The sequence below is a fragment of the Eptatretus burgeri genome, chromosome 10 (genome assembly GCF_056783735.1).
Source record: "Eptatretus burgeri isolate ZD-2024b chromosome 10, Ebu_testis_v1, whole genome shotgun sequence".
NCBI classification, from domain to species: Eukaryota; Metazoa; Chordata; class Myxini; order Myxiniformes; family Myxinidae; genus Eptatretus; species Eptatretus burgeri.
Genome location: NC_140970.1, coordinates 85560420 through 85585826, shown reverse-complemented (window position 1 = coordinate 85585826; position 25407 = coordinate 85560420). Strand labels below are relative to the sequence as shown.

At 43.1% G+C, this 25407-nt stretch overlaps 1 protein-coding gene and 1 pseudogene across 1 annotated transcript in view; both read right to left on the bottom strand.

Annotated features, from left to right (window-relative positions):
* LOC147019008 (uncharacterized) overlaps positions 1-25179 on the bottom strand; it is a 160028-nt gene extending 134849 nt beyond the window's left edge. Inside the window, exon 1 of the mRNA XM_085899149.1 lies at positions 25005-25179. Coding sequence (XP_085755275.1) covers positions 25005-25158 — 154 coding nt within the window. The 5' untranslated portion in view covers positions 25159-25179. The remainder of the gene's footprint in view (positions 1-25004) is intronic.
* LOC147019009 (uncharacterized) lies at positions 11-1350 on the bottom strand (annotated as a pseudogene).
* Positions 25180-25407: the final 228 nt, after the last annotated feature.

Below are 25407 nucleotides of genomic sequence, written 5' to 3'. Positions count from 1 at the left end.
ATCAGAATGTATGTGATCGTATCTGAACGGAAGATCAGATCGTGACACCTGAAATTGACAAATTGTGAACAGATCACATCCGAGCACAACAAATCGTATCAGAACGTATCAACTCGCATCACCTTGTATCCAAACCTGAAATTTCAGAGAAATTCCATGATCAACTACGAATGGCCAATCGTGACGTTTGTAACGGATCGCACAACAGTGGGAACCTAGTATTAGCCCTCATTATCTGCACAGGTTCAAGATTTGGCTTGCAGGCATTTCAGTTTAGAGTGGTGTCACAAAATTCATGTTCTGACACAATGGGTCATTGGGTATTTGCAGATGGATACAGATGTGTATACGTCCCCGGGTTCAGTTGAGAGACATCTTGTCATTTTCGTCATCGTCGTCTGCCTGTAGAACCTGCTTTGTTCTTTCGTTGAAACAACCCTGGCCACCCTGACATGCACAGAACACTGAGCAGGCAAGGTTTGCACTGTTGCAACCACATCGTTGTGTCTTGCATGGGATTTCACTACTGCAACAACATCTGACGAGTTTCAGTAAATCATCTGGTGCTAGGGGGATGTCACTGGAAAGAGTTGTTGGGAAAAGTGTTTTGGAGCCATCTTCCCGTGACCATCCAAATGCTGTTGGATGCATTCTCGGTGGATCTGGTTGCAATGCATTCCTTCAGACTGCCACCTGAAGGTGAGCGCGGGCCACATTTTCCTTGAATACCTCATTTGTTGGAGGCAAGGTAGCCAGCTTTGGTACACCAGCCACACTCCGGCCCACTTTGCTTACCCACATTTTCTGGCGTGCCTCTGTCAATGACGTACACTTACTCTGGCCATAACAGGCTAGAATGAATGGTGTTGCTTGTGAGGTGACCTCCGACAGAACGCGACTTGTGTCACTTCTATAGCTTAGGGCATGAACGCCAGCTCTCGGGACTCTGAGTGCCATAGCCTTTCCAATTCCGAAGTATGTTGCCACTGTATCGCAACCAGTGAGTCCATGTGTTGCTAACTGGTCTGGGATGATTTCAGGATGCTGGTCAACGGTGGCATTGATATCAATCACTGCACGACCATGAATTGGCGAAACCATCAAGACAGAGGTTGAAGCTGGTATGCCACCTTGGCAACAGAAGTGAAGCAGAAGAACAAAGATGTCAGTGCTGTCTGCAACCACAAGCACTTTCTTAGCCTTCACCTCTGCCACTTGTTGAACAATCATGGTATCCGCCTCCTCCTGCGTTGTTTTCATGTCCTGGTGCTTGATGATGACACCACTATTTATCTCCACTGGCACAGGGTCACTTCCAGTGAGAACAAGCTCGTGCAGTCCTTGTGATAACGAGCGTCAACTGCATGCAAGTCACTGACGGCACCTTCAATGCGACTTTGGACTTCATTTGCCCAGTGGTCGTTACGAGAATTACATTTTTCAAGAAGATATTCTTTGTAGGGCTTACCACTATACTCAGCGTGGGTTGAACGACACAGGAAGGCTGGTCTCCATCTTTGAGGATTCTTTGGATCCTTGTTTATTTCACAGGCTTTGCCACAGTCCAGACAATGAAGCTTGAAGTCAAACAATGACGATGACCGTCATAATCTTTTGGCTGGAGGGGCACCCTCATTATTCTTATACTTGGTGAGGTTGGTTTTTGATGTATACCGAGACACGCAGTTTCTGTGGTAGTAGATCTTCAAGTTTTCATTTTCAGCAAGCTGTGTTTCAAGTTCTACATGCAAGGTGTCCCCAAAACGTTGCTTGCATTGATAATCGTTTCTATTCGTGCCACACCAGTAGTCTCTGAGAGCGATGTCTTCTCATCACACTCAGTGCCATACCGGAACTTAAAGACGCAGCCCTGCTCCATGGTTTTGCTCTAGATTAAAACAAAGAAAGAAAATATTAATTAAGTATTAATGTTGACAATTTTAGGGAGAGAAAGAATGCTCTGTACACGTCACATCATGTCATTCCAACTTTAGACTCCTATTGTCATCAGAATATCTGAAACGTAATGGTAATCAATGCGATATTAGTAGAAAAAACATGTTTATCAAAACGTTACAGTACCCATTATGGTAGCATCTTTGTGGTCACCATGGCAACATCAGTTTATTTATCATATCCATCCCATCATGATCTAAGGGTTAGAAAACATTTAACTAAGGCCAAAAATGTACGGTTTTATGTTATATATCTTTAACACTTATTTCAAACATCCAAATGGTCATTTTAGATGGTTACCATGGCAACAGAAAATCGTAACTCATCAAACCTATTTTATCCAATACATTGTGGTCATTAGCATATACCTAGAAAATAAAAATGTTTCTACGAATCATTTTCTTGAAATTTATGGCAGTTTTGCCATTTTTACCACCTTTTACCGACTTAATGGTAGCCATATTGCTAGTTACCATAGCAACGGTATATCCATAATTCTCAAACCCTTTCTATCGAAATTATTGGACCCCGAAACATATATCTTGGCATAAAAATCATTGATCTATGGCAGAAAACATTGGAATAATGGGAATTTTCGAATTTTGGTCCTTCGTGGCAGTCATCTTGGACGCCATCTTGAATATTTAAAATTGCTCAAGGGTGACTGGTCCACACCACCCTAGATCTCATTATATACACTCCAATGATAAATAATCAGCAGAGAAAAAAACTATATCAGACATTTTGGGGTTAGGGGGAAATTTGGCCTTTGGCTACCGGACTATCATGCAGTCCTGCATTTTCTGTCTTCAAATTCCATTTAACACTTTGTGACGTACATCAATTCTGTACTGGCAGTCACAGGGCTCAGCTGTAATTATTTGACAAGTTGAAGCATCTGCTTTATTTCTTCTTAGGGATAAATGTGCAGCAAAGATCATATTACAGCAAAATAGCAATGCGTGATTTCTACTTCGGAGAAAGATTTCTTTTCATGAGCCAGAAGCCAGTAGATTTTGCACTCTGGGCAACATCACAACTTGAGAATCTCAGATATTGCTTCAGTCCTCGACTTTCCTTTTCAAGAGTAGTTGTCAGTCTCACAATTTATCGTTTACACAAGTCAAATTCAGGAGGAAATTTGTCATAATCGTTTGGTTTTCCTTTCTGACTTTTGTGTGTTGATTTGTTATGATTCTTCACAACATTTCGCTCGCAGACAAATGTTCTCCTGCACAGAAGGAAAAACTGCTTTCCATCTCTTTCAATAACAGCAAACTTCGTGTACCGAACTGGATTGCACAATTCACTTTTCCTCAGCTGGAGTTTAGGAATTCCGGGGTTTTATGGAGTTTTGTTTGCCCATCAACAATGTTTTCTTTCCTTTTTTTTCTCCTGAATTTGGTGTTTCTGGAGCAGAAATGCAAAATATTTTCATTTTTCAAATGACCTGAAAAAAAAGCATATCAACGATCGAGCAAAACTCCGCTGGCTATGAATACGCATAGTGACAGAGAACCGTCAACTTATGATCAAATATAAATGGAGGTTGTTTTGCTTGGAATCACAAAAAAAACATAAAACTAGATATTTGCGATTGCAAAGTGATCACAAAGGGTAAGTCTCCCCCAACTGGGGAAGGTTTATCCTTGGTGATCGCCAGCGACTTCTGTTGGCTCGTGAACCAATGAAGGTCATATTTTTTCAGACCACCACAGGACCATGACCTTCAACATTTAGGAATAGAATGTAAATAAAGAAATTGTTTCCCCATCTACAATTATCCATAAAACTCAGTATCATGAAAATTGGAGGAAAATTATTGAAATTATGTTTAAAAAGGTGTTCTTTCGTTAATTAGGTCACAATCCAAAAGAAGTTGTCCAAGGACTAATTAAATATCAGGTGAATGACTTCAGCGCAGGTACACAATGAATGATGCGAGAACATCTTGGAAGGCCAAGTGGTCTTTGAGGTGTCGCATTAGCAAAATTGTGCGATGACAAAGACAACGTTTTTTTTATTTATTTTTTCAGACCGCAATTTGACCTCGACCTTTAACTCGGAGGGGTATGATGTAAATCAACTGTAAATGCAACTTGCTCTAGGAGAGAGAGGGAGAGAGACAGACGAGGAGACAGACTTTGTTCCAATCAGACAAACCTTAGTCGAAGTTTGATTTAAAAAAAAATATATAATTGGGTCAAGGGCAAAAAAATATTTCAACCCATATACATTGTATTCCCATTATTGCTGCAAAATTTAATTCCAAAAGACCCTGCCGGCTCCAAGGTATAGCTCAGAATTGGCAGAAAAAGGGTGAAAAACCTAAATGGTGGTTTAATACTCTTGTAGGTGTAAGACCTTGACCTTTAACCCAGAGGAGTATGATGTAAATTAAGCATAAATTCACCTTGCTATGGGCTCTCTAGAGAGTGCAATTTTGTTTGGATTGGGCAAACCATCGAGTTTTTGTGAAATTACCTGGGCGTTTCAACATTTCAACACTCAAAATAACGATTAATTTACTTAATTTATTAAACACTATTAAAGTTGAAGGCGGTTACATGTCAGGAATACCTGCAAAAAACATGGAGAAATCAAAATTCACTGGTTGTAAAAGTATTCAGCCCCTGAGGTCAGTACTTGGTGGAAGAACCTTTTTTGCAATGACTGTTTATGAGTCTTTGTGGGAAGGTCTCCACCACCATTGCACAGTGAGATGGTGAAATGTTTGCCCATTATTCATGTGAAAATTGCTCTAGTTCTACCAAATTTGATAGGGATCGTTGATGGACTGCAATCTTCAAATCTCACCATAAATGTTCAATTGGGTTCAAGTCAGGACTGGGCCACTCAAGAACATTTATTTTCTTCTTATTCAGCCACTCCAGTGTAACTTTATCTTTGTGCTTCAGATCATTGTCCTGCTGAAATGTGAATCTTCTATCCAGTTTCAAATTCATGGCTAACTCAAGGAAGATTTCATGAAGGATTCTCCTGCACTTTTCACCATCCATTGTCTCTTCTATCCTGACAAGTATCAGTCCCTGCTGATGAAAAGCAGCCTCATGACATGATGCTGCCACAGCCATGCTTGACACCAGAGATGGTGTTGACTGTGATGTACAGTGTTAGGCTTGCGCCAGATGTAACATTTTGAATTTAGAGCAAAAAGTTAAATTTTTGTCTCGTCTGACCACAAACCTTCCTCCACATGCTTGAAGTATCATTAAGATGCTTTTTTGCAAACTCCATATGAGCTTTTTGATGTCTTTGTCAGTAATGTCTTCTTTCTTGCTACCTGTCCACAGAGACAAGCTTTGTGAAGGGAACGGGATATTGTTGATTGATGAACACGAACCCCCATCTTGTAGATAGAGGCTTGCAGATCTTTCAAAGTCATTGTTGGATTGACATTGACATCCCAATCCAGTTTCCCGCTTGTCCAGCTGCTGAGTTTGGATGGACGACCTGATCTGGGTCGAGTCAGGGTGGTATGACACGTCTTCCTCTTCTTAATGATGGATTTCACCATATTCAAAGGGATAATGAGTGACTTTGAAATCTTCCTATAACCCTCTCCTGAACAGTGCTTCTCCACCACTTTATGTCTGACTTCTTTGGAAAGCTCCTTGGTCTTCATGTTTGCCTTGTTGGTTGACCAAGTGAGTCGTACGTTAACTTAAAACTCCTTAAATAAGTGGGGGAGCTTAATTTTTAAGTTCAACCATTGATGACATTCAGATGAAACCTATTACATATATTTTGTAACCTTTCAAAGATATTTTTCTCCTGAAGTAATTTAAGATGAATTTGCCAAAGGGTTCGAATACTGATGCAACTGAGAATCATCTGATTTTTCTCTGTTAATCTCACTTAGTCACATTTTATCGAAATTTTATGAGTTTTATCATTTTGGAGTAGTTTATGAAGACTCTATATGTTAAGTTTGATTTGAAAACATCATGAAATTAGTTCAGTTGGCATCAAAATGTGAAAACTTTGGAGAGGGGTGAATACTTTTGCAGGCCACTGTATATGGAGGCTTTCACACTTTTGTGCTGCAAGCACGAATAGCATGAGGAAAGATATTTGTATGTTTTGTTGTGCACAGCTCAAAATACCTTGCAAGCTTTCAGGGATATGTATATATATATATATATATATATATATATATATATATATATATATATATATATATATATATATATATATATATATATATATATATATATGTATATATATTGTTGTGGTTGACGAAATTCACAAACCACCATTCAGGTCCCTTAGGTGAGATATCTCTGTAAGTATATGTGTAGTTAGGCCCAAACCCGTTGTCTAGAGGGAATAAATGTCATTCATGCGGGCTGCGACTCTTCAGGATAGCCGTTTTTCTTTTACTATCTTTATTTTGGACCAGCCGCCATTACTACCACCACCAACCACGTCTCAACAGCCATCACAACAACAACCACCAACCACAATGCCGCTTTACAACAACAACCACCAACCACAACGCCGCTTCACAACAACGACCACCAACCACAACGCCGCTTCACAACAACAACCACCAACCACAACGCCGCTTCACCACAACCGCCACGACCTTTACCGTCACAACTCACCACCATCGCATCCACACCATCTCGCGCCACTCGTGGGCACCGATGCTGGACTCGTGTGGGGCGCGCACCGAGCAGCGTGTTCAAAAACATCACAGACTTTCCGCAGAAAACGGATCAAAAACGACTCACGCCCACTTTTGTTCCGTCCTATCGGCGAGCTGGGGCGATTTGGCCCCGCCTCCAGGGCGTTGGAGTGAGGACGCTATATGCAAATTCATGGATCAAAAAGCATTCACGCCCACTTTTCCTCGGTCCAATGGGGAGCCAGTTAGAGAGGTGAAGGGTCGGAGGCAGAGGGTCAAGGGTGAAAGAGCGAAGCCACGGGGCTTATAAAAACGGCTGCGTTCGTCAGTCAAGTTCAGTTCAGTTGGAAGTTGAGAGTTGAGTGTGCGGAATTCAAGAGAGTCGTCGGTGGAGTGGGAAAGAAGTGGTACTAGTCAGAGTGAAGAGGACGGAGCTGTGGAGAGGTGACGGCGGCGAAGGCGGACGAGGGGGTGCTCGCGTCGGTGCCGGGAGCTGCACAGAGAGAGGCCAGCAACGCGACCGAGGTGGAGGAGGAGACGCTCGCCGCGGGACCCGAGACAGGGTAATATCCTCCTTCCCCCGAGCATCAGCAACCCCCTCCTGTTTCCCCCCCACGCTGAGATAGTGCGACAAAGGGGGCCCCCTTCCCACCCCCTACCAGACACTGTCCGCGAGGCCCGCGGAGTTGAGGCGCCACCGCCGCTCTGCGTCACATCATCAGACGGGTAGGCCCGACACGGTCTCGGCCCCAGGCCCGCCTACCCCCCTCATCCTGGAGGGTGGTTCTCTTTTCTTTTGCTTTGGGAATATGTGTTGTCGGCACCGTCTGTGAAGTAAAATTGTATAAGTGTTGCCGTGTGCCCGGTTGTCGGATAGATCTGCATTGTTGCATTTGCTTTTTGTGTAATATTGCATTGTCTTCTTCTTTTACATGTGCTGTTGGTGGAATTGTATATGTGTGCTTTCCGTTCATCGCGAAATAAATGTGCTTACTGTTGAACTGTTTTCCCGCTTCGCTTCGTCTTTTCTTTCATTGAATCTCCATCTTGCTTCACGTAAAGGGTTGGTCGTGGGCTAAAACGCCCGATAATTAATCGAACCGTCGAGGCCGACGAATAACACCGCTCGGTTATCCCGATAGTACGGAACGGGTCGCTTAAAGTGGCCCGTGTCCGAAGTCGACCTGCGGCGAGGTGCGATCGCCCAGTCTACCCTCCGTGTGGGTACTTAGGTAGGTCGAATTTGGCGAGCAACCCTATCCCACACGGGGGCCGATTGGCACGATCGCGGTGAGACCGAAAGGTCCACCCGTGACTGGTTCCCGGCGTTAGTCCGAGAGGGTCACGACTGGATTGTCCGTCCGGTGGGCGACGTGCGCGATTCGAGTTACGTGGCCGTCCGCACGCCGGCGGGCGCGAATCCGCAACAATATATATCGATATGATGCCGTCATTGCTGTCCAGAGCTTTCCATCATTCTCACAATGTCCGATGGACCAAAGCTGTTTGCAAACTATTTTCAAGAACTTTTGAGGGGTAATGCTTCCTTAAAGACCTTGATCGCCAAAACTGGCTGACTGTGCTTTAACGTGGCTCAGCTATTCAGCTGTCTGACATGTATGAGACAAAAGAGCAATGGTAGAGCTATTTCTGCAAAAGATAGAAATCCTGGTTTATGTATACCTCAGGCAATGAGGTATACATATATGTATGTACGTATACCTCATATAATGAGGTATACCTCAGGCTGTACTAAATGTATACCTCAGGCAATGAAATGTGCTTGTCTGCAGGCGTGTGTGCATTCAGGTGTGCGTTTGTGGTCGGTCATACATGCGTATGTTCACGGGTGTATGTTCATTCTAACATTCTTGTCAAGTTGAACAGTATAAAATTCACAGCTCTGGTTATTTGATTGCAACTGTACAATAACAGAAGCATAAGCAAATGGGAATCTGGATCCTGTTAAAACAAATGCAACACCTGCTGTAATTACAGAGGAAATCTGTCACATTGTGGTGCTCAGCTAGTTTGCACGCATCGGGGGAAGTGGTGGCAACCTTTGAACACAAATCTGCAAGGGAATGAACGAACAGGAAAAGAAGAGATAAAGGAGGATAGGAAACAGCTACCTGCAAGCAAGAGGGATGGATTACGAAGGGTTAATGGGGGCAATAAAGATTGCGGTTAAGAAAGGGGAATGATGAGATGGTGCTGCACTTCTTGCTTGAAGCCCTGGAGAGAAGAATGGGAATAGTGGGGCAACTTAGCTAAATATAGCATAACAATTGTGCATTTTGTGAGGAAAGCACCAAATTTGGCACACTAGTAGCCTATCATATTATGAACAGATTTGGATATTGGGCCATGTCAAATTCAGCCGCTGATGGCTGTGGCAGCCATTTTCCACTGCCATCAAAAATTTTGAGATGGCCCAATATCCAAATCTGTTCATAATATGATAGGCTACTAGTGTGCCAAATTTGGTGCTTTCCTCACAAAATGCACAATTGTTATGCTAAGTTTCCCCACTAGAAGGAACATCCTTAAATCAGACTCTGTGGGATAATAACTGGAGCATTCGCTCCGAATCTGGGAGGTTTGCAGTTCGAACCTCCTGCAGAGTCATAACAATGACTGTAAAAATGGTACATACTGCTTTCCTTGCTTATTCAGGTCAGTATTTTAAAAAGCATGGAGTACGGAAAACAACCATAGGTTGGGAACCATTGCATATTATTTGTGGGTTAAATGGCCTCCTCCTGCAATGAAGCCCCTTGTAAGGGAACACATACTATTTTACATAAGAACCTTCCACAAATTAACAACCTCTTATAATGGAACAACCTCTGGTGTTTTTGAAATTTCACTTTGTAGAAATACTGCTTTCCTTTTTTGACCAAAGACTATATTCTTTTAATAATTTACATTTCTTCAGTTTTGAGGTTGCATAGATTGTTTTCTTATCCTTTCTTAAAGAAATAGAGGCTTTTCCAATTGCATGAAGGTTGTGTGTGGTCCAGGTACCAGTGGGATAGATCCACCGCTGCACACATTTGGAAATGCATTTCTTCCTGGCAAGAAACTTACACAGGACCCACAGGTGGAGCAGTTCACTAATTTCCACAGGCAGTCTGCTATTGACTCAGATGCCATAAATGACGACATACAGTACAGCAAAGGCAATATGAGGAAAACAAATATCCTATGATACTCTGAAAGCAACAGACCATCAGTTCATACGAAATGTTGGTTTTGTGGCCACCACCTTGTACAATACCTGACAATGTGTTTATAAATCATTTGTGTGGAAGATAGGATTCCCCAATAATTCAAGAATGCCTCGATGATCAGTTTGTACACAAGAGATCAGCGTGTATGCCTGGTGTTTGCTTAATGGTTTGGGTGGTGGGCTTGGGATCTTGCGATCCTGCATTCAAAACCTGCTCAGATGTTGAATTAATAGCAGGTGAGGTTGACTCTGCCCGTCATCCTTCTGAGGTTGGCAAAATGATTGCCAGCTTGCTGGTATCTTGTGTCGGAGTGGCGAGTCATCCAGGATTGGGCCCAATAGCCAAGAAGACTGCTTCGGCAGCACCAACGCGCTATACAGTGTATGGTCCCAATGGGTGGATGGAGATCATTGTGGCACCTCTCTATTAGTTATCGCAGATAACATTTTTGGCAAGAATCATCTTGAATCACTTCCTCAAACATTGCTGAAGTATTCCACCCAGAAATTCACTGCAGCTTTGATGAAGGCTGAGGGACAACTCGTATGATTATTGTTGCAAGACAGATCCAAGAAAAATGCAGTGAGCAAAACTTCGATCTCATGCTGCTTTTGTGAATCGAACGCATTTGACACTGTCAGCAGAGGATTGCAGAAAAAAACAGTTTTCAAAATTGGCTACCCTGCCAAATTCATACAAATATAAATTTAATTCTAAGATGGCATGATGGCCCAACTCCAAAGAGATATCAGGTGGAGGAATATTGGATCCCTTCCCAGTAACAAATGGCATCAAACCAGCTTGTCTTCAAAGCTCTCAGTATATTCTGTGTATGAGTCAGACCAATGTTTAGATGCTTCTTTATGACGTTGTTGTTAAGGGATACATACAGTTTTGGAATAAGTGCAACCTGTTCAACCGATACTGATCAAAGGCCTCCACAAAGCTGTTGGAGAAACTGGTTCAGGATCTTCACTTTGCCAATGACTGTGCTGTTATTGCCCACTCAGACAGAAGACCTCAAAACCATTATGAACTATTTATCCTCAGCATGTTGCAGATATTGCTTCAATATCACCTTGAAGAAGACTGAAGTATTGATACCTGCTCTCAAAAAAACACCAAAATGACCCAAATTTTACCTTAGTGTAAACAAGATAATGCTCTTATCTCTCAGTATTTTACAAGAAGTAGTACATCTAGAGGATAGCTAGTAACTCATCTGAATGTCTCAGGGAGAAACTGTGGGACAAGAGAGTCATCAAAGTCCAGACAAGGCCTTTTGTATACAGAGCAGGAGGCTTTTCCATACCGCTGTATACTTGTGACATGTGGACCACAGACAGACATCATATGAAGAAATTGCACCGCTTCCACAGTTCCACATAAACTGCTTTTGTAAGATTATGAAAATTAATTGGCAAGACAACACCCCTGACAGAGTAGTCTTACTGAGAACAAAGGGCACAACAAATGGTTTGCAGGTTAAACAACTGACTGCCAAAAGACATCCATCCTCTGTGGTCAACTGAAACTTGGCCAGCACATACTTTTATGTGCAGTACAACCGATACAAAGATACCCTGAAGTTTAATATGAGCAAACCTGATATCCTCACACAATTTGGGCCGAGTTGGCTCGGACAAATGGAGGTACACTACCACAATAGTCTGGTGTTGGCTTTATGGTTAAGGGGGCTGGCTTAAGATCTTAGGGTCTTGAGTTTGAGCCCCTGTCATACGTTGTTGAAATAACACCAGGTAGGTTCACTCAGTCTGACAACCTTCTGAGGTTGGCAAAATGAGTACCAGCTTACTGGTAAGAGGGAATTGCATCAGCAACACAGCTGCACTTCCAGAAAATGATGCAACCAGCAACCACAGGCTGTATACGAAACAACAAGAAGTACCATAATGGGAATTGGCATTCAAAAGAAATCACATCCAAAAAGCTCAACAAGCATGTTTAATTCTGTAAATGAAGACCCTTTTCGGAGCATTCCTTCACATTATAACCAAACTGTGGTTAATGCACCCATGCATGCAACTAGAGACAGAATCGCTAGTCACCAAAAGGGGCCAAAAAAAAATAAGGAATCAGCACCCAACGTAGGCAGGTTTATTCTTCTGGTGAAGATGGGATAATTCCCCCAGAATTAGAGATGCGGTAATTCCCCGAAAAGTATGGACGGAGTAATTCCCCTCGGATTACGGACAGGATAATTCTCCCTAGACATATAGTGTGCTTTTGATACGGTCTGGCACCCTGACCTGCTCACCAAACTCTCTTCCTATGGTATTCCTATGGTATTCTTCCTATGGCTGGCAGACTTCCTCTCATGTCGTAGTCAATGTGTGGCTCTTAATGGAGTTCTCTCATCTTAATGGAGTTCTCTCATCTTCCTGTCCAGGCTGGAGTTCATCAAGGCAGTGTTCTGGTTTTCCTGTTATTTTTTGGTTTTCATCAATGATCTCTCCGACTCTGGAAAATTCTCTGTTTCTCTTTGCTGATAACTCCACCCTCTGTTGTACCACCTGTCATCCCTCAGATCGGCAAGCATCAGCCTTTCACTCTCTGCAGATCTGGATAAAATTACAAGCTGGTCCAACACGTGGAACATGTCTTTCAATCCCGCCAAACCTCCTACTCTCACAAGGTCTCTCCAAAAGGACCGTCTGCACTCCCAATGTACTTTCTTAACAATCCTCTTGAAGGAGTCCTTTCATTCAAACATTTGGGCCTCATTATCTGCCATGACCTTTCCTGGGAAAGGCACATCTCCAACCTGGCCTCCAAAGCCAGTGGCCGATTGGGCATCCTCCGTCGTGCAAAGTCCTTCCTTGGCACACCTGAGCTCCTAACCACATACAAAGCCTGATGGAGTACTGCTCTCCCCTCTGGGCTGGTGCTCCTGCCTCTCACCTTTCTCGGCTTCACACTGTGGAAACCAAGGCATTTCGGATCATTTGCATCTCCCGTGATGAAGCTGATTCTTTGGGTCTCTCACTCTCTCACCGCAGACAGGTCGGTGGTCTTTCTGTCTTCTACCGTCTCCTCTCCATCCTTTTCCCCCTTGCTCATGAGCATGCCAAAGGTCGAGTTCGGCCTAGCGTCAGGTGTGCTTATATCTTATTTATTTATTGGACATCACACTATGTCAATGAACACTCGTTTTACTCTGCGCACGTAACACATCACATGCAGCGAATTTCACCTCCGTGTACTTTGTATTTTTTTAAACGCTACTGTGCACCACCATTGAGGCCCGGTTGCAAGTCACCGTCTACATTTCCAAAAGAAGAGATGTAATTATTCTTTAATGGAAATGTTTTTCAAGGTTTTTTTAATCCTGAAAAATAGACCATAGCGACCACACAGTCATGTTAAAAGATTGGCCTTTAAAACCCTTCTTAAATCGTCCTTTTGAAGTGGGACAGACATCACACGAACAAACACACAAACACACATTGTGTTTTATATGGTAGATTGTTTGGCATTTTCTACAAACTATGCAATGTCCCTTCTTTTTTATAGTTTGCCACATGGCACATACCATATAAAGGGGTCTTTTCTATGCCTCAATGCCTGGTGTTGGCTTCATGGTTAGGGTGGTGGGCTTTGGCTCCTGAGTTCAAATCCCACTCAGCTGTTGAATTAATACCAGGTGCGGTTAACTCGGCCTGTCATCCTTCCGAGGTCGGCAAAATGAGTGCCAGCATGCTCGTATACTGCGTAGGAGTGGCGACCCGTCCAGGATTGTGCCCAATAGCCAAGGAGACTGCTGAAGCAGCACCAACACTCTGCACAGAGTGTGGTCCCAATCTCCCCTCCTCCTCTATGCCTTTGGCATTTTTCCCAATAATGTCCCTTATTTTTTGTAGTTTTCCATATGGTAATACAAATGGCCTTTTCTCTGCCCCTTGCATTTTCCAAAGAATGGAACGGTATCTCTATTACAATCGGGATTGCACGTTTCAGCCAGTTTTCTTCCAAAATTCGAGCACCTGAAAAACTGATACTTTTCCCAAAGTCCACTTTTATGGTGTCCATAATTTTTGCTATGTTCTTAATTATGTGGCTCCAGGTAACTTCAAAGTCTCGACCAGTGTCCCTCTATTCAAATTCAAAATTTCACGAACTTTCACGCAGCAGTTCATAAGTTATGAGCCCTTGCGTTTGACTATTTTACAACCAAAGTCAAAATTTTTCTATGTCCAAGTTTTTGGGGTTCACTCCAATTAACAAAAATAGGGGCAATACCCCAGGGTGCTTACCTGGTAGAATAATGTTACTGAAGAGGAAGTCAACGTGGGATGAAATCAGCAAAATGTACCAACAAACCAATGTCAAAGCAAACACATATTTTGGGGGGCAACCCCCCTCTGTAAACACTCTGAGACTCCGTAGCTCATCGCTAATGAGCAAAAAAGCAAAACCTATGGCAGTTAGGTGGAATTTGTTTCAAAAGCCATTATTTAGATATATTGGCGATTGTATATTCCAAGTTTCAATGTATAGCCTTTGAGATATGAGCACTGACTTATTTGGGGCAGGCGGATGGATAGACGGACAGACTGACAGTCACCAGCGTTAATTTTTAGGGTTTTTGTAAAAAAACCTCAAGAATGCAGAAATGGACGTTGCTGAAATTTGGAACAGATTATCTTGACATACAAACATCCCTGATAAATATCCTAACAGCTTGATAAGTAACCTTAAAATAGCGATATAAATTCGAGAATGTAATGTTTGTAGTTGTAGATGACATACAGTATGTTATAGCTATGGGTAAGAGTCATGTTTTGCCTGTTTTAGATCTGGCATTGAGCGTATGATGTCAGTGGAGCAGTTCCAAGATGGCGGCTCTCTTCGAGGCGTGCACCAGGGAGGAGCAACGTTCTGTCATCCATTTCTTGAGAAGTGAGGATGTGAATCCTAATGAAATCCATCGCAGAATGAAAATGCAATATGGTGACCCATGTTTCTCGCTGTAGCAGGTGTACGACTGGGACAAGAAGTTTCCCTCTCCTTCGGCGAGGGTAAAAATGCTTTTCTGGGTTAAACAAACAGTTTTGTGGAATAAGGAAAGGGGTTGAAGAGGTTGATGAAACAAAGATCCAATGAATCAGACCTACTGAGGCCAAGTAAGAACATGAACCACCAACAAAATGAATATACAAAGATACATTTACATAAGTTAACTCTCAAGGACATCAGAGCACACAAACGTTTGACAATTGTAAAAAAACGACAGTTGCAACACATGTACTGACTGCCGAGTAAAACTTAGCTTTGCACCAGTGAAGTACGTTCACAGCCCAATAAAAATTGAAACAAACTCTATTAAATCAAACAATAAAAAAAGAAATGTCATACATAAACAAAAGAGCTCGTGAGAGTCTGGAAATTTGTTTTATGAACCATGGTACAAGGACCTAATTAAGCAGATACTAATTATTTCTGCAGAAGCAGAAAGAGAGCTCGTGCCCTTTCATGCTCATGATTTTAAAGTTTAGATTTTGTTCAAGCTCTGTATTAGGTAAACAATTTTGTTGGAATATTTAAATTGCCTTCATAGCATCAGGCTTTCACCACAAACATGCGGCTCGTCCAGGCATTCCCACTGGGCTGAGTGATGAAACGGAGAAAGTAAAAGGAACCGTGACCCAAAACACCGACAAGGCAGTGGGTACTTGCCTTAACCGACGACTGTGTCGCTGTGCCATATCCCTGGCCTACAATTAACCACGGGAAGATGCCAGCATGACCTCTAATGATAAATTGATGGTACGTAGATGCCAAAGTATAATACAAGCAAACACAGAAGGAGGCCACTTGGTATGTCATTGCCTGCACAATATCAACACTCAAATTAACTTGATTAATTTACTTTTCTTCCATGTACTAACCCCATTTGTGTTATGATTATTTTGTGAAAATTCATATCCCTCTTATACTTTAATGTCGGATTTACAGTGGACCTTCGCACAAACGAATTCCAGTTATACGAACGCTTTGAGTGGTTATAAATTATGCACGAGCAATGAATTCTCCATGGAAACACGCAGGTAATTAAGCCACGTGTGCTGTGTACATTGTGTAAGCACAAAATGGTTACAGTTGGCAAGACGAAGAGGCAGCAGTTTTCTTCCACAAAAGGCAAGGGAAGGCGAAACCACACAGTGCTTTAGTTAGACACTTGCCATGAACAGAAATTATCTTGATGCCTTGTTTTCCCGATTTTAAATTTTATAATTCTACTTTTAAGCATTCATTTGAAGTTCAACTCTTCTTTGTACAATGCATGCGTCATTTGACACCTTCTATACCTGAAATCTCACATATATCTGTAAGGGTGTTGTCCCAACTGTTTTGTATAACTGAGCTGGTCAATTATTCATTCAAATATGAATCTGTCCTAATTTATTTCAACAAGCAGGTAAGACTTACAAAAATGATACACACCACTTCCTTTATCAACACAGTCTCTCATGGGAGTGCTGTACACATTTGGAACCTGTTCATCCATTATGTTCACGCTGTAGCAAAGCTTCTTTCAGGGTATCTGGAGCACACTGATAAATGGCTGATGCCAACCCTGACCTGTCGGACAAGTTGCAACCATGAAATCCTGTAATTTTTGAAAGTAACCAAAAGACATTGGGTGCAATGGCCGGTGAATATGATGTATCTAGAATCAGTTCAATCAGGTGCTTTTTCAAGAATAATTGCACCCGAGTGTCCTGATGTGGTGTGGGCATTGTTGTTCTGGAAACTAAATGTTGACTGTGCAAATTCTGGACGATCCTTCTTCGCATGGCTAAAGAGAAACTCTTTCCAACACCTCACGGTAACTTACCAATAACAGTTGTCTCGTTTGGAACTCAATGGCTGAGAATGATACCAGGAGCATCCCAAAATATGACCATCATCATCTTGGCTGGTACCTACACACAAAATTTCCTTCGTAGATGGTGAGTCTGAATGTACCTTACTATCTGAATCTGAATTTGTGTCTGTATTGAAGGACATCCAGGTTTTGTTTGTCGTCACAATAATGTTCACAAACCGTCACCATCTCACTGTATTCCTGGTCACCATGATCAGAGACATTGAGAATCGTGTTGCTTTTTGGTTGTCTGTGAAGATTCAAGGCACCCATTGTGTAGAAACGTTTGACATTTTGAGATGAGTGTGCAAAACTGCAACCTGCACTGGAAGAGCTCTCAGCATGGCAATTTCTTCCACCATTGTTGTGCGATTGTTCATCACCATTTCTTCCACATGCTGAATGCTGATTGGGATCACCTGTATGGTTTGTTCAGGATCACCTGTGATGGGGTTCAGTTTCACTGCTTTCATATCCCTATTCAAACTTCTGCACCCAACTCCAAACATTGTTCAGATCCATGGTTGATTCTCCACGTACCACAATCAGCTGGTGATGAATGTCCTTGGGAGTTTGCCCACTCAGATGCAAAAAATTGATGAAGACCTGTTGCTCATGCAAGCTGAAAGTGGCCATTTTCCAGTGTATAACTATGTACTGCACTTGAAACACTATAAATGACACCACGTGATGCACGCTGTTGCCTCCCGTTGAATGTCACGATAAACATTCCATCAACAAGGTGTGCAGTTGTCATTCAGTTTACTGCATTCACATATTGCACACACAATGATATGCACACAAGGAACCTTGACAGAAGAGGAGGCCATTCTGTTCATGTCTGTGCTGCACCCAGGGGTTTCCTGAGAAGCCGGTTACCGGCGACCCGCAGCCGTCTACTCAGAGAAAAAATGTCAAAGGTCGCCGCCTACTTCAGCGCCGATTTTTCGATTTTTTTTATTTATTATTATTATTTTTTGTCACCACGAAATCTCTACACCACGTTTTGAAATCCGAGACAAAAACACATGAGTATTTCGATGAAAGCGGGCTTACTTTTACTGTTAGTACTCTCGCCAGGTCTAGCACAACACTGAACTAAAAATAACACAAGTAGCTAAAACACGCCTCCTGCAATAGAGTTCTCTGCTTTAGCCTCGTTTTGGACTGTTGGCCTGATACCCTGATACCATACAGCAATGACCTCAAGAAAATAAACTTTGTAGGCCTCGCAGTTTCGGTGCCGAAACGATGGCATCGAAACGAAAATCCCTGTTTGACTTTGGATTTTCGAAGAAGTCCAAAGACATGGGAGGTAAGCTTCTGGCCATCAGTAATGGGTCTAAACTTGCACTGTCGTGAGTGCGACGTTGTTGTTGTTTCGCGAACCACGTGTTTCACCTCGTCCATTTTGAGCTTTTGTCAAGTGATGCGGCTCCAAAATACACGGTCACCCGTTGTGCCTTTTTAATTTATAAAGTAATTAGCCTATAAGCTTAAAGCAGCTTTTGCACATGTTATTATTCGTGGTTATTTGCACTGAAAATCGCCGTTTATTCACTGAAGTGAAGGCCAAGTATGAGCAGCTGTAAACTGGCCAACTGAATACTGGTACCGCAGGTACATGCATGTACCATCGACTTGCGAGCTTTTCTTGACGGTATAACAACACGATATTGGCGGATAATGTAAGGTGGAAGTTTAACAAAATCGGGATTGTGACTGTGACTCAGTATTCACACTTGGACTGTTTTATTGGTTGACTGATTGAAGCGAGCTGACATCAAATAAAGAAATTATCAGAAAACGAGTGAAGTTAAATACATGTTTATCATTCATTTTCAAACAGTATACTAGTCCAAAGTTATTAGTTTGAGCTGTTTTTAAATCATAACAAAACATAATAAAATAATAATAAACAATATTTGACAAAGTAAAATGAAATCGAAGAGGGGGAATATGCATAAAATGAATGAAAGAAAAAAAAAAAAACACCTGTTTTTGTGGAGTTCTCCACCCCAACAGCATGATAATATGAGAACTATTTCATGTCAGAAATCATGCTAGAATGCATCTCCAGCCATCTAGGATCCTCCAGCTTCCAGGGCCCGCATAGGGCCCTGGACCCCGGCCATACAACTGCGCTCGCTTCGCTCGCGGTGATGGTAACTTGCTACTTTTTAATGGTAGCCTCCTACTCCAAAAAATAAGGAAACCCCTTTGCACCAACTCAAAAAATGATCACCCGTCCACATAAAACCTTCTGCCAAATCTTGACTATGTCCCCATACATCTCTTGCTCCGAACAGACCATTTGGAAATCCCTCCTGTCTACTTTCTTAACCATTCTCTTGAGGGGAAGTTCAGTTACTCAAACTCCTCAGTCACACTAGCAGCCATATTTCTTGGGCAAAATCGCATTTCAAAGTCTGCCTCTAAAGCCAGCCACCGACTGGACATCCTCTGTCGTACAAAGTCCTTCTTTGGCACTCCTGAACTTCTATCCACCAACAAGGCCTTCATCTGCAGCCTGATAGAGTACTTCTCTCCAATCTGGGCTGGCTCCCTTGCCTCACATCTTGCTCAGCATGGTGTCATGGAAACCAAGGCCATGAAGATTTGTCGAATCATCTGCGATGAAGCTGAGTCTATGGGCTTATCATTACACCATCATACACAGGTTGGTGTTCTCCGTATTTTACTGCCTCTTTCCTGGTCTTGCATCCTCTGCTCTTTCCATGATTTGTCCTGTCTGGGTTTCTACAGGGCACATGCGGTCCACCATCAAACCCCTTCTGGTGCAACTCCCAAAATCCAGGATCACTGCTCACCTCTACTCATTTGTTCCATTTTTTCCTGCCCGTGGAATCAATTTCCACATTCCCGTCAATCTGATTCTTCCCTCCAGGTCTTCAAGACAACCGTTACCCACCATCTCAGATCAACCGACTATTTCCGACCATTTTCTTCCTGAAAGTCACTGTCATGTAAGGACCTGAAAGTCCCTGTCGTTTCCATCTTGTTTACCCTGTGTACCCCTCCCCATCCCTCTCCCTTCCACAGATCTCCTCATGTCTGTTTCACACTGTTTTTTCCTTCCCTCTCTCACCGCTCTTGTCCCCTGCTCTCCTTGTTGTACGTTCTGTGTTAGCTCTCATACGAGCCTCAACATTGAACACAAAAATTTTTTTTTTTAAAAAGCCCCATCCAAAATCATGATATTTTCTATCTCCTTGAACCTGCTTCCCACTCACCACCATCCCCAAGCCCAACTCCTTCCAAATTTCCAGTTTTGATTCTTTACTCTTCCATGATTCTTTACTTTGTACATAAAAAACAATCGACCAAAAAAAAAAAAACAACCCATATCTACACCCGCTACTGCAACTACCTGTCCAGGGAGACCATTCCATGCATTAACTACTTTATGACTGAAAGACCCCTGCCTTACTACTCTCCTAACTCTCATCTTCTTTACCCTCAGGCTCTGTCCCCTGGTTCTAACACTCTTTTCTGCTGAAAAATTCAACTCTGAACAATAATGGAGGTTCCACTCTGGATACCTGAGGTACCCCACAACTTACATCCTCCCAGCTAGACATTCTCCCACTCACAGCTACTCTTTGTTTCCTATCACTAAGCCAATTTCCAATCCAGTTATTTACCTGACCAGCCACTCCACAAGCCCTTACCTTAGCCAACAATCACCATTGTGGTACCTTATCAAGTTCCTTCTGAAAGTCGAGATAAACGACATCAACTGCACTTCCCTCATCCACCCAGTCAGAAACTGCCTCAGAGAACTCTCTTTGATGGATATTATTAGATCTTTAAAGTCTAGAATTGAACTGCAAGATAAGAGGGATGGCTTTTGGTCCACAACCATTAGCTTTAAATTGGTCCACAACCATTAGCTTGAAATCCTTCCAGTTCTGGGTTTGCAGCAATAGCAGGTTCTCACAGGGGTCTCTGCCGCCTTTCTCAAAGTTAAGTTTCCGGTCGTTATTTGTCCCGTTTTAACTGTTTATTTTCTCACCTACATGTTATTGCGTGTTCCTAGTTTGGTTTTGTTTCAAAAATCATGCTATTTGTGAGTTTTCATCGACCTTGTCTTACCAGGTTCCTTGAGGCCTACCCATCCTTCCACTCTAGGTATACAATCGTTTTATTTGTATTCTCTCCCGATTACCTTCAATTCCTATTTTCACCACTTTCGCAATGCCCCCATCCCTCCCAACCAAACACTGTTTCTTGTCTTCAATTTAAATGGAAAAAACCCTACCTTTCTCCCTGCATACCCACGAGTCTCGATCTTCTTCTTCTTCTTCTTCTTCTTCTTCTTCTTCTTCTTCTTCTTCTTCTTCTTCTTCTTCTTCTTCTTCTTCTTCTTCTTCTTCTTCTTCTTACTCCTGCCAGCGCACCATCTTTCTTCTACTTGAGCTGAACCTCTCTCACCATTACCTTCATGATTTCTTCCTCGAACCTTCCATTTCTGAGTGTGACCAAATCTTCAAAAATCCATCAAAAAATAAGATTTTTTTTTCTTGAATCCTTTCTATCGACACGCCTGTAACCACGTGTCTCCACACTCTTCCTGATACTTTTCATCAATCAATCAGCTTCACTCTGCATTTACCGTTCCAAATTCACCATACACCTCCACGATATTACTTCAACCTTTCCTTTTCCGAATGTTACGCAGTCCTTATTTAAAAATAAATGAATAAATTCACTTTTGACGAAACACCTTCCATAGCCATGTGCTTCTCCCGCAAACACATGCTTCTCCCATAACCAAGCGATCTGTTTCCACCCTCTGTGGATTCAAATTTACCATTCACCTCACGATTTTTTTCTGCAACCTTTCCATTACCTAATCTGATGAAAACTCTCTCTCTCTCTCAAAAAAAAAATAATAATAAAAATGATCTCTGATAATGCTTCATCTTCCTTTTTTACACGGGTGGTTCTCATTACTGTTTCATAATTCAATAATCTCAAGTATCTCTCCCTGGTTACTCCCTCCTCCGGTATGACAGACATGAGCCTCGTCCTGGTGGAGGAGTTGCTCACTTCATCAAAGACTCTATTCCTCACTCTCCATGCACTGCCCTCACTCCCTCATACCCCCAGGAATACCTCTGGCTACGGCTTCCCCTCTACTCCCACCTCATGTTTATATGTGTACTGTACCGTCCACCAAACAGTGATGACTCCATTTACACCTCACTATCCAAAAACATGGCCCAACTTCCATATTCTCATCTGAACTCTCTCTTCCTCAGATGTGGCGACTTCAATTGTCATCATGCCAGTTGGCTTGGTGTGGGTACCTCTCTCACCTGTCATGGCACTTCAGCAAAAGACTTCGGCGACTCATTGGGACTGACTCATTCGGTCAACTTCCTGACCCAGATCTCACCCAATAGTACTCTATCTCTTCTGGATCTGATTTTGACAAATTTCGCTGAAAATATGCTGTTCTTCCTTTGTTCTAATCGATTCTTCTGACCACGTGCTTGTCAAAGTGGACATCTCTCTGGCTGTTGTCAGAGAACTACCTCAGCACCATCGAGTCTGGCATTTCACTCAGGCCGCCTGGCAGGGTCTTCAAGCAGCCATCAAACTTCTAGACAGGTCTGCCATCGCTACTTTCTCCAACATCAACTCATCCTGGGAATTCTTTTAAAGAAACTTGCTCTCCCTCATACACAGATTTATCTCCTCTCGTCTTCAGTTGTCCTACCCTTCCTCCCGCCCATGGTTCACTGAAGCTTGTGGTGAGGCAGTTATCATGAAACAACTTGTCTTTCCCTCATGGAAAGCAAACCTTTACATGATAAGGGTAATCTCAGTTCCATCCATAAAGCTCAGACCAAGTGAGTATCTACCCTCAGGAGAGCCAGAAAACAACATCTTTCAAAGCTCAAGTCTGAACTCTCAAACCTCTCTCCCACCTCCAAATTCTGATGGCATCTAATCAAATCTGTTTCTGGTGTATGGTCCCACTCCACCCCCTCACTTACTTCAAATGGCCGCACTGCTGATACCGCACGTGAAAAGGCTGAATGCCTAAATGAGGTGTCTGCATTGAAATCTTGTGTAACCCATCGCTTTCTGTAGCCACCTTACCCAGTTGCACTCAACTGTCCCTGGACTCTGTGTCCTTTTCCTCTGACAAAGTGGATAGCTTGCTGTCAAACCTCGACTCAGATTCTGCAACTGGTCCAGACGGCATCAGCCCATGTGTGCTTAAAAACCTGCTCCGCTGCTCTTGTTCACCCCCTCTCCATTCTATTTGACCTCTCATTTGCTCAAGGTCATCTGCCATCTGCTTGGAAATCAGCAAACATCACTGCACTGCATAAAATGGTGCAAAAACTTATCCCTGCAACTACAGATCAATCCACCTTCTTCCAATCATCAGCAAGGTTGTGGAATCCATCATCGCTTCAGACATTAAATCCTTCCACTTCTCCAATGGCTTGATTTCCGATCATCAATTTGCTTTCAGACCACGTCACTCTACCCTGGATATGCTGCTCCTGCTTTCCCAACAATGGATGGAGGTCCTCAATGCCAGACATGAAATCAGAGCCATATACCTAGACATACCTCGTGCTTTTGACATGGTCTGGCACCCTGTCCTGCTCACCAAAACTCCCTTCCAAGGCCATCTCCAGTCATGGCTCACAGACTTTCACTCCTGTCACAGCCAACGTGTGGCCCGAAATGGAATTCTTCCATCCCCTCTTCTTGTCCAGGCTGGAGTTCCTCAAGGTAGCGTTCTGGGCCTTGTTCTTTTTCTGGTTTTCATCAGTGATCTCTCCGACTCTTTGGAAAATCCTCTATCTCTGCTGATGACTCCATCATCTGCTGAAGCATCTCTCATCCCTCTGACAAGCAAGTCGCAGCCTCTTAGCTCTCTGCAGATATGGATAAAACCACAAACTGGTCCAACACGTGGAACATGTTTTTTAATCCTGACAAATCTCACACTCTCACTTTGTTTCTCCAAAAGTACCATTTGGAAAACCGCCAATCCACTTTCTCAACAATCCTCTGGAAGAAGTCCTTTCTTTCAAGCTTCTGGGTCTCACTATCTGCCATGATCTTTCCTGAGAAAGCCACATTTACAACCTCGCCTCCAAAGCCAGTCACCGACTGGGAATCCTCCGTCGTGCAAAGTCCTTCCTCGGCCCACCTGAGCTCCTGACCACATACAAAGCTTTTGTCTGCATCCTGATGGAGTACTGCTCTCTCCTCTGGGCTGGTGCTGCTGCCTCTCACTTTTCTTGGCTTCACCCTGTGGAAACCAAAGCATTTTGGATCATTGGCATCTCCCGCGATGAGGCTGAGTCTTTGGGCTTCTCACTCTCTCACCACAGGCAGCTCGGTGGTCTTTCTGTCTTCTACCGTCTCCTCTCCAGTCTCGCCCCGCTGTTCTGTCTACGATTTATCCCCACCATATTTCCGCAGGGTGCTCAAGGTCTGCCAACAACCCCCTTCTGATAAAACTACCAAAATCACGAATCACTGCTCACCTTCACTCTTTCATTCCACTTTTTTCCTGCCTTTGGAATAAACTCCCTCACTCTGTTCAATCCCATTCTTCCCTCCAGCCCTTACAAACAGCTGTTCACACCACCTCTTGTCGTCCCGCATCCACATCTTCGATCTTTTCTACCCCCGTTAATCCACCCCAAACCCACCTCCTTCAAATTCCCTGATTTCCTTCCTGAAAGTCCCTGTAATGTTCATCTTGTACACCCCATGTTTCCCACCCCATCCCTCTCCCTTCCACAGATCTCCTCATTCCTCTTTTCCCCACTGTTTTGTCCTTCACACTCCCGCCCCTCTTGTCTCATGCCCCCCTTGCTGTGCGTTGTGTGTTCGCTCTCATACGAGCCTCGACAAGGTATACAAACCCCCTCCCCCCCTCCCCAAAAAAAATCCAAAGGACGGCATACTTCAAAATTCAGTACCTCCACCAGCACAGCAAAAAGATACCAGCTTTTGAAGGGATTCGACCCTGTGGAAGAATCTTGGGAGAAATGCTCCCCATCCAGATATACAAGGCAATACACGACTTTTGAAATGACGCACTCCGCTTCAGAGTGCTCGGCGCTCACGTGCAGAAATCCCAAAGAACTATGTCCATGGGGGCAGCCGCAATGGCCGAACGATTCTCGTGCGTGCCAGATAAGGATTGAAACATTAAAAATGCAGGGTAACAATGCTTCTGAAAAAATGGCGAAAACACTCGGAAACATACCTGCAAGAAAGGTTGCTTCCTCTGAACAGCGGAGAACTTTCTGATGAACTCTCCCAACAAGTTGATATCTTGCATCCCGTACTACAAAAACTCCAGACGGTACGACATCATACGGGTCGTGGACTCTCACATTATGTCCGACTTTCCCGATCATCACTGTCAATTAGTGGACTTTGAAACTTGTGGTGTTACCTCGTGTGAACATGGCAGGCTTGGTGATCTATTTAATGGACGTCTGCAATTGGAAAGACGATGCTTTCATTGCAAACGTTCAGGTGTACCTCGCAGAGGAAGACACCGTATCTCGTTGAGTTGCTTCTTAACACCGATGGGAAGGTCATAGCTGGGTGTTGTCAATGTGTAGGGTTCGTTTAAAAATGATTATACAGTATTTACTATTATT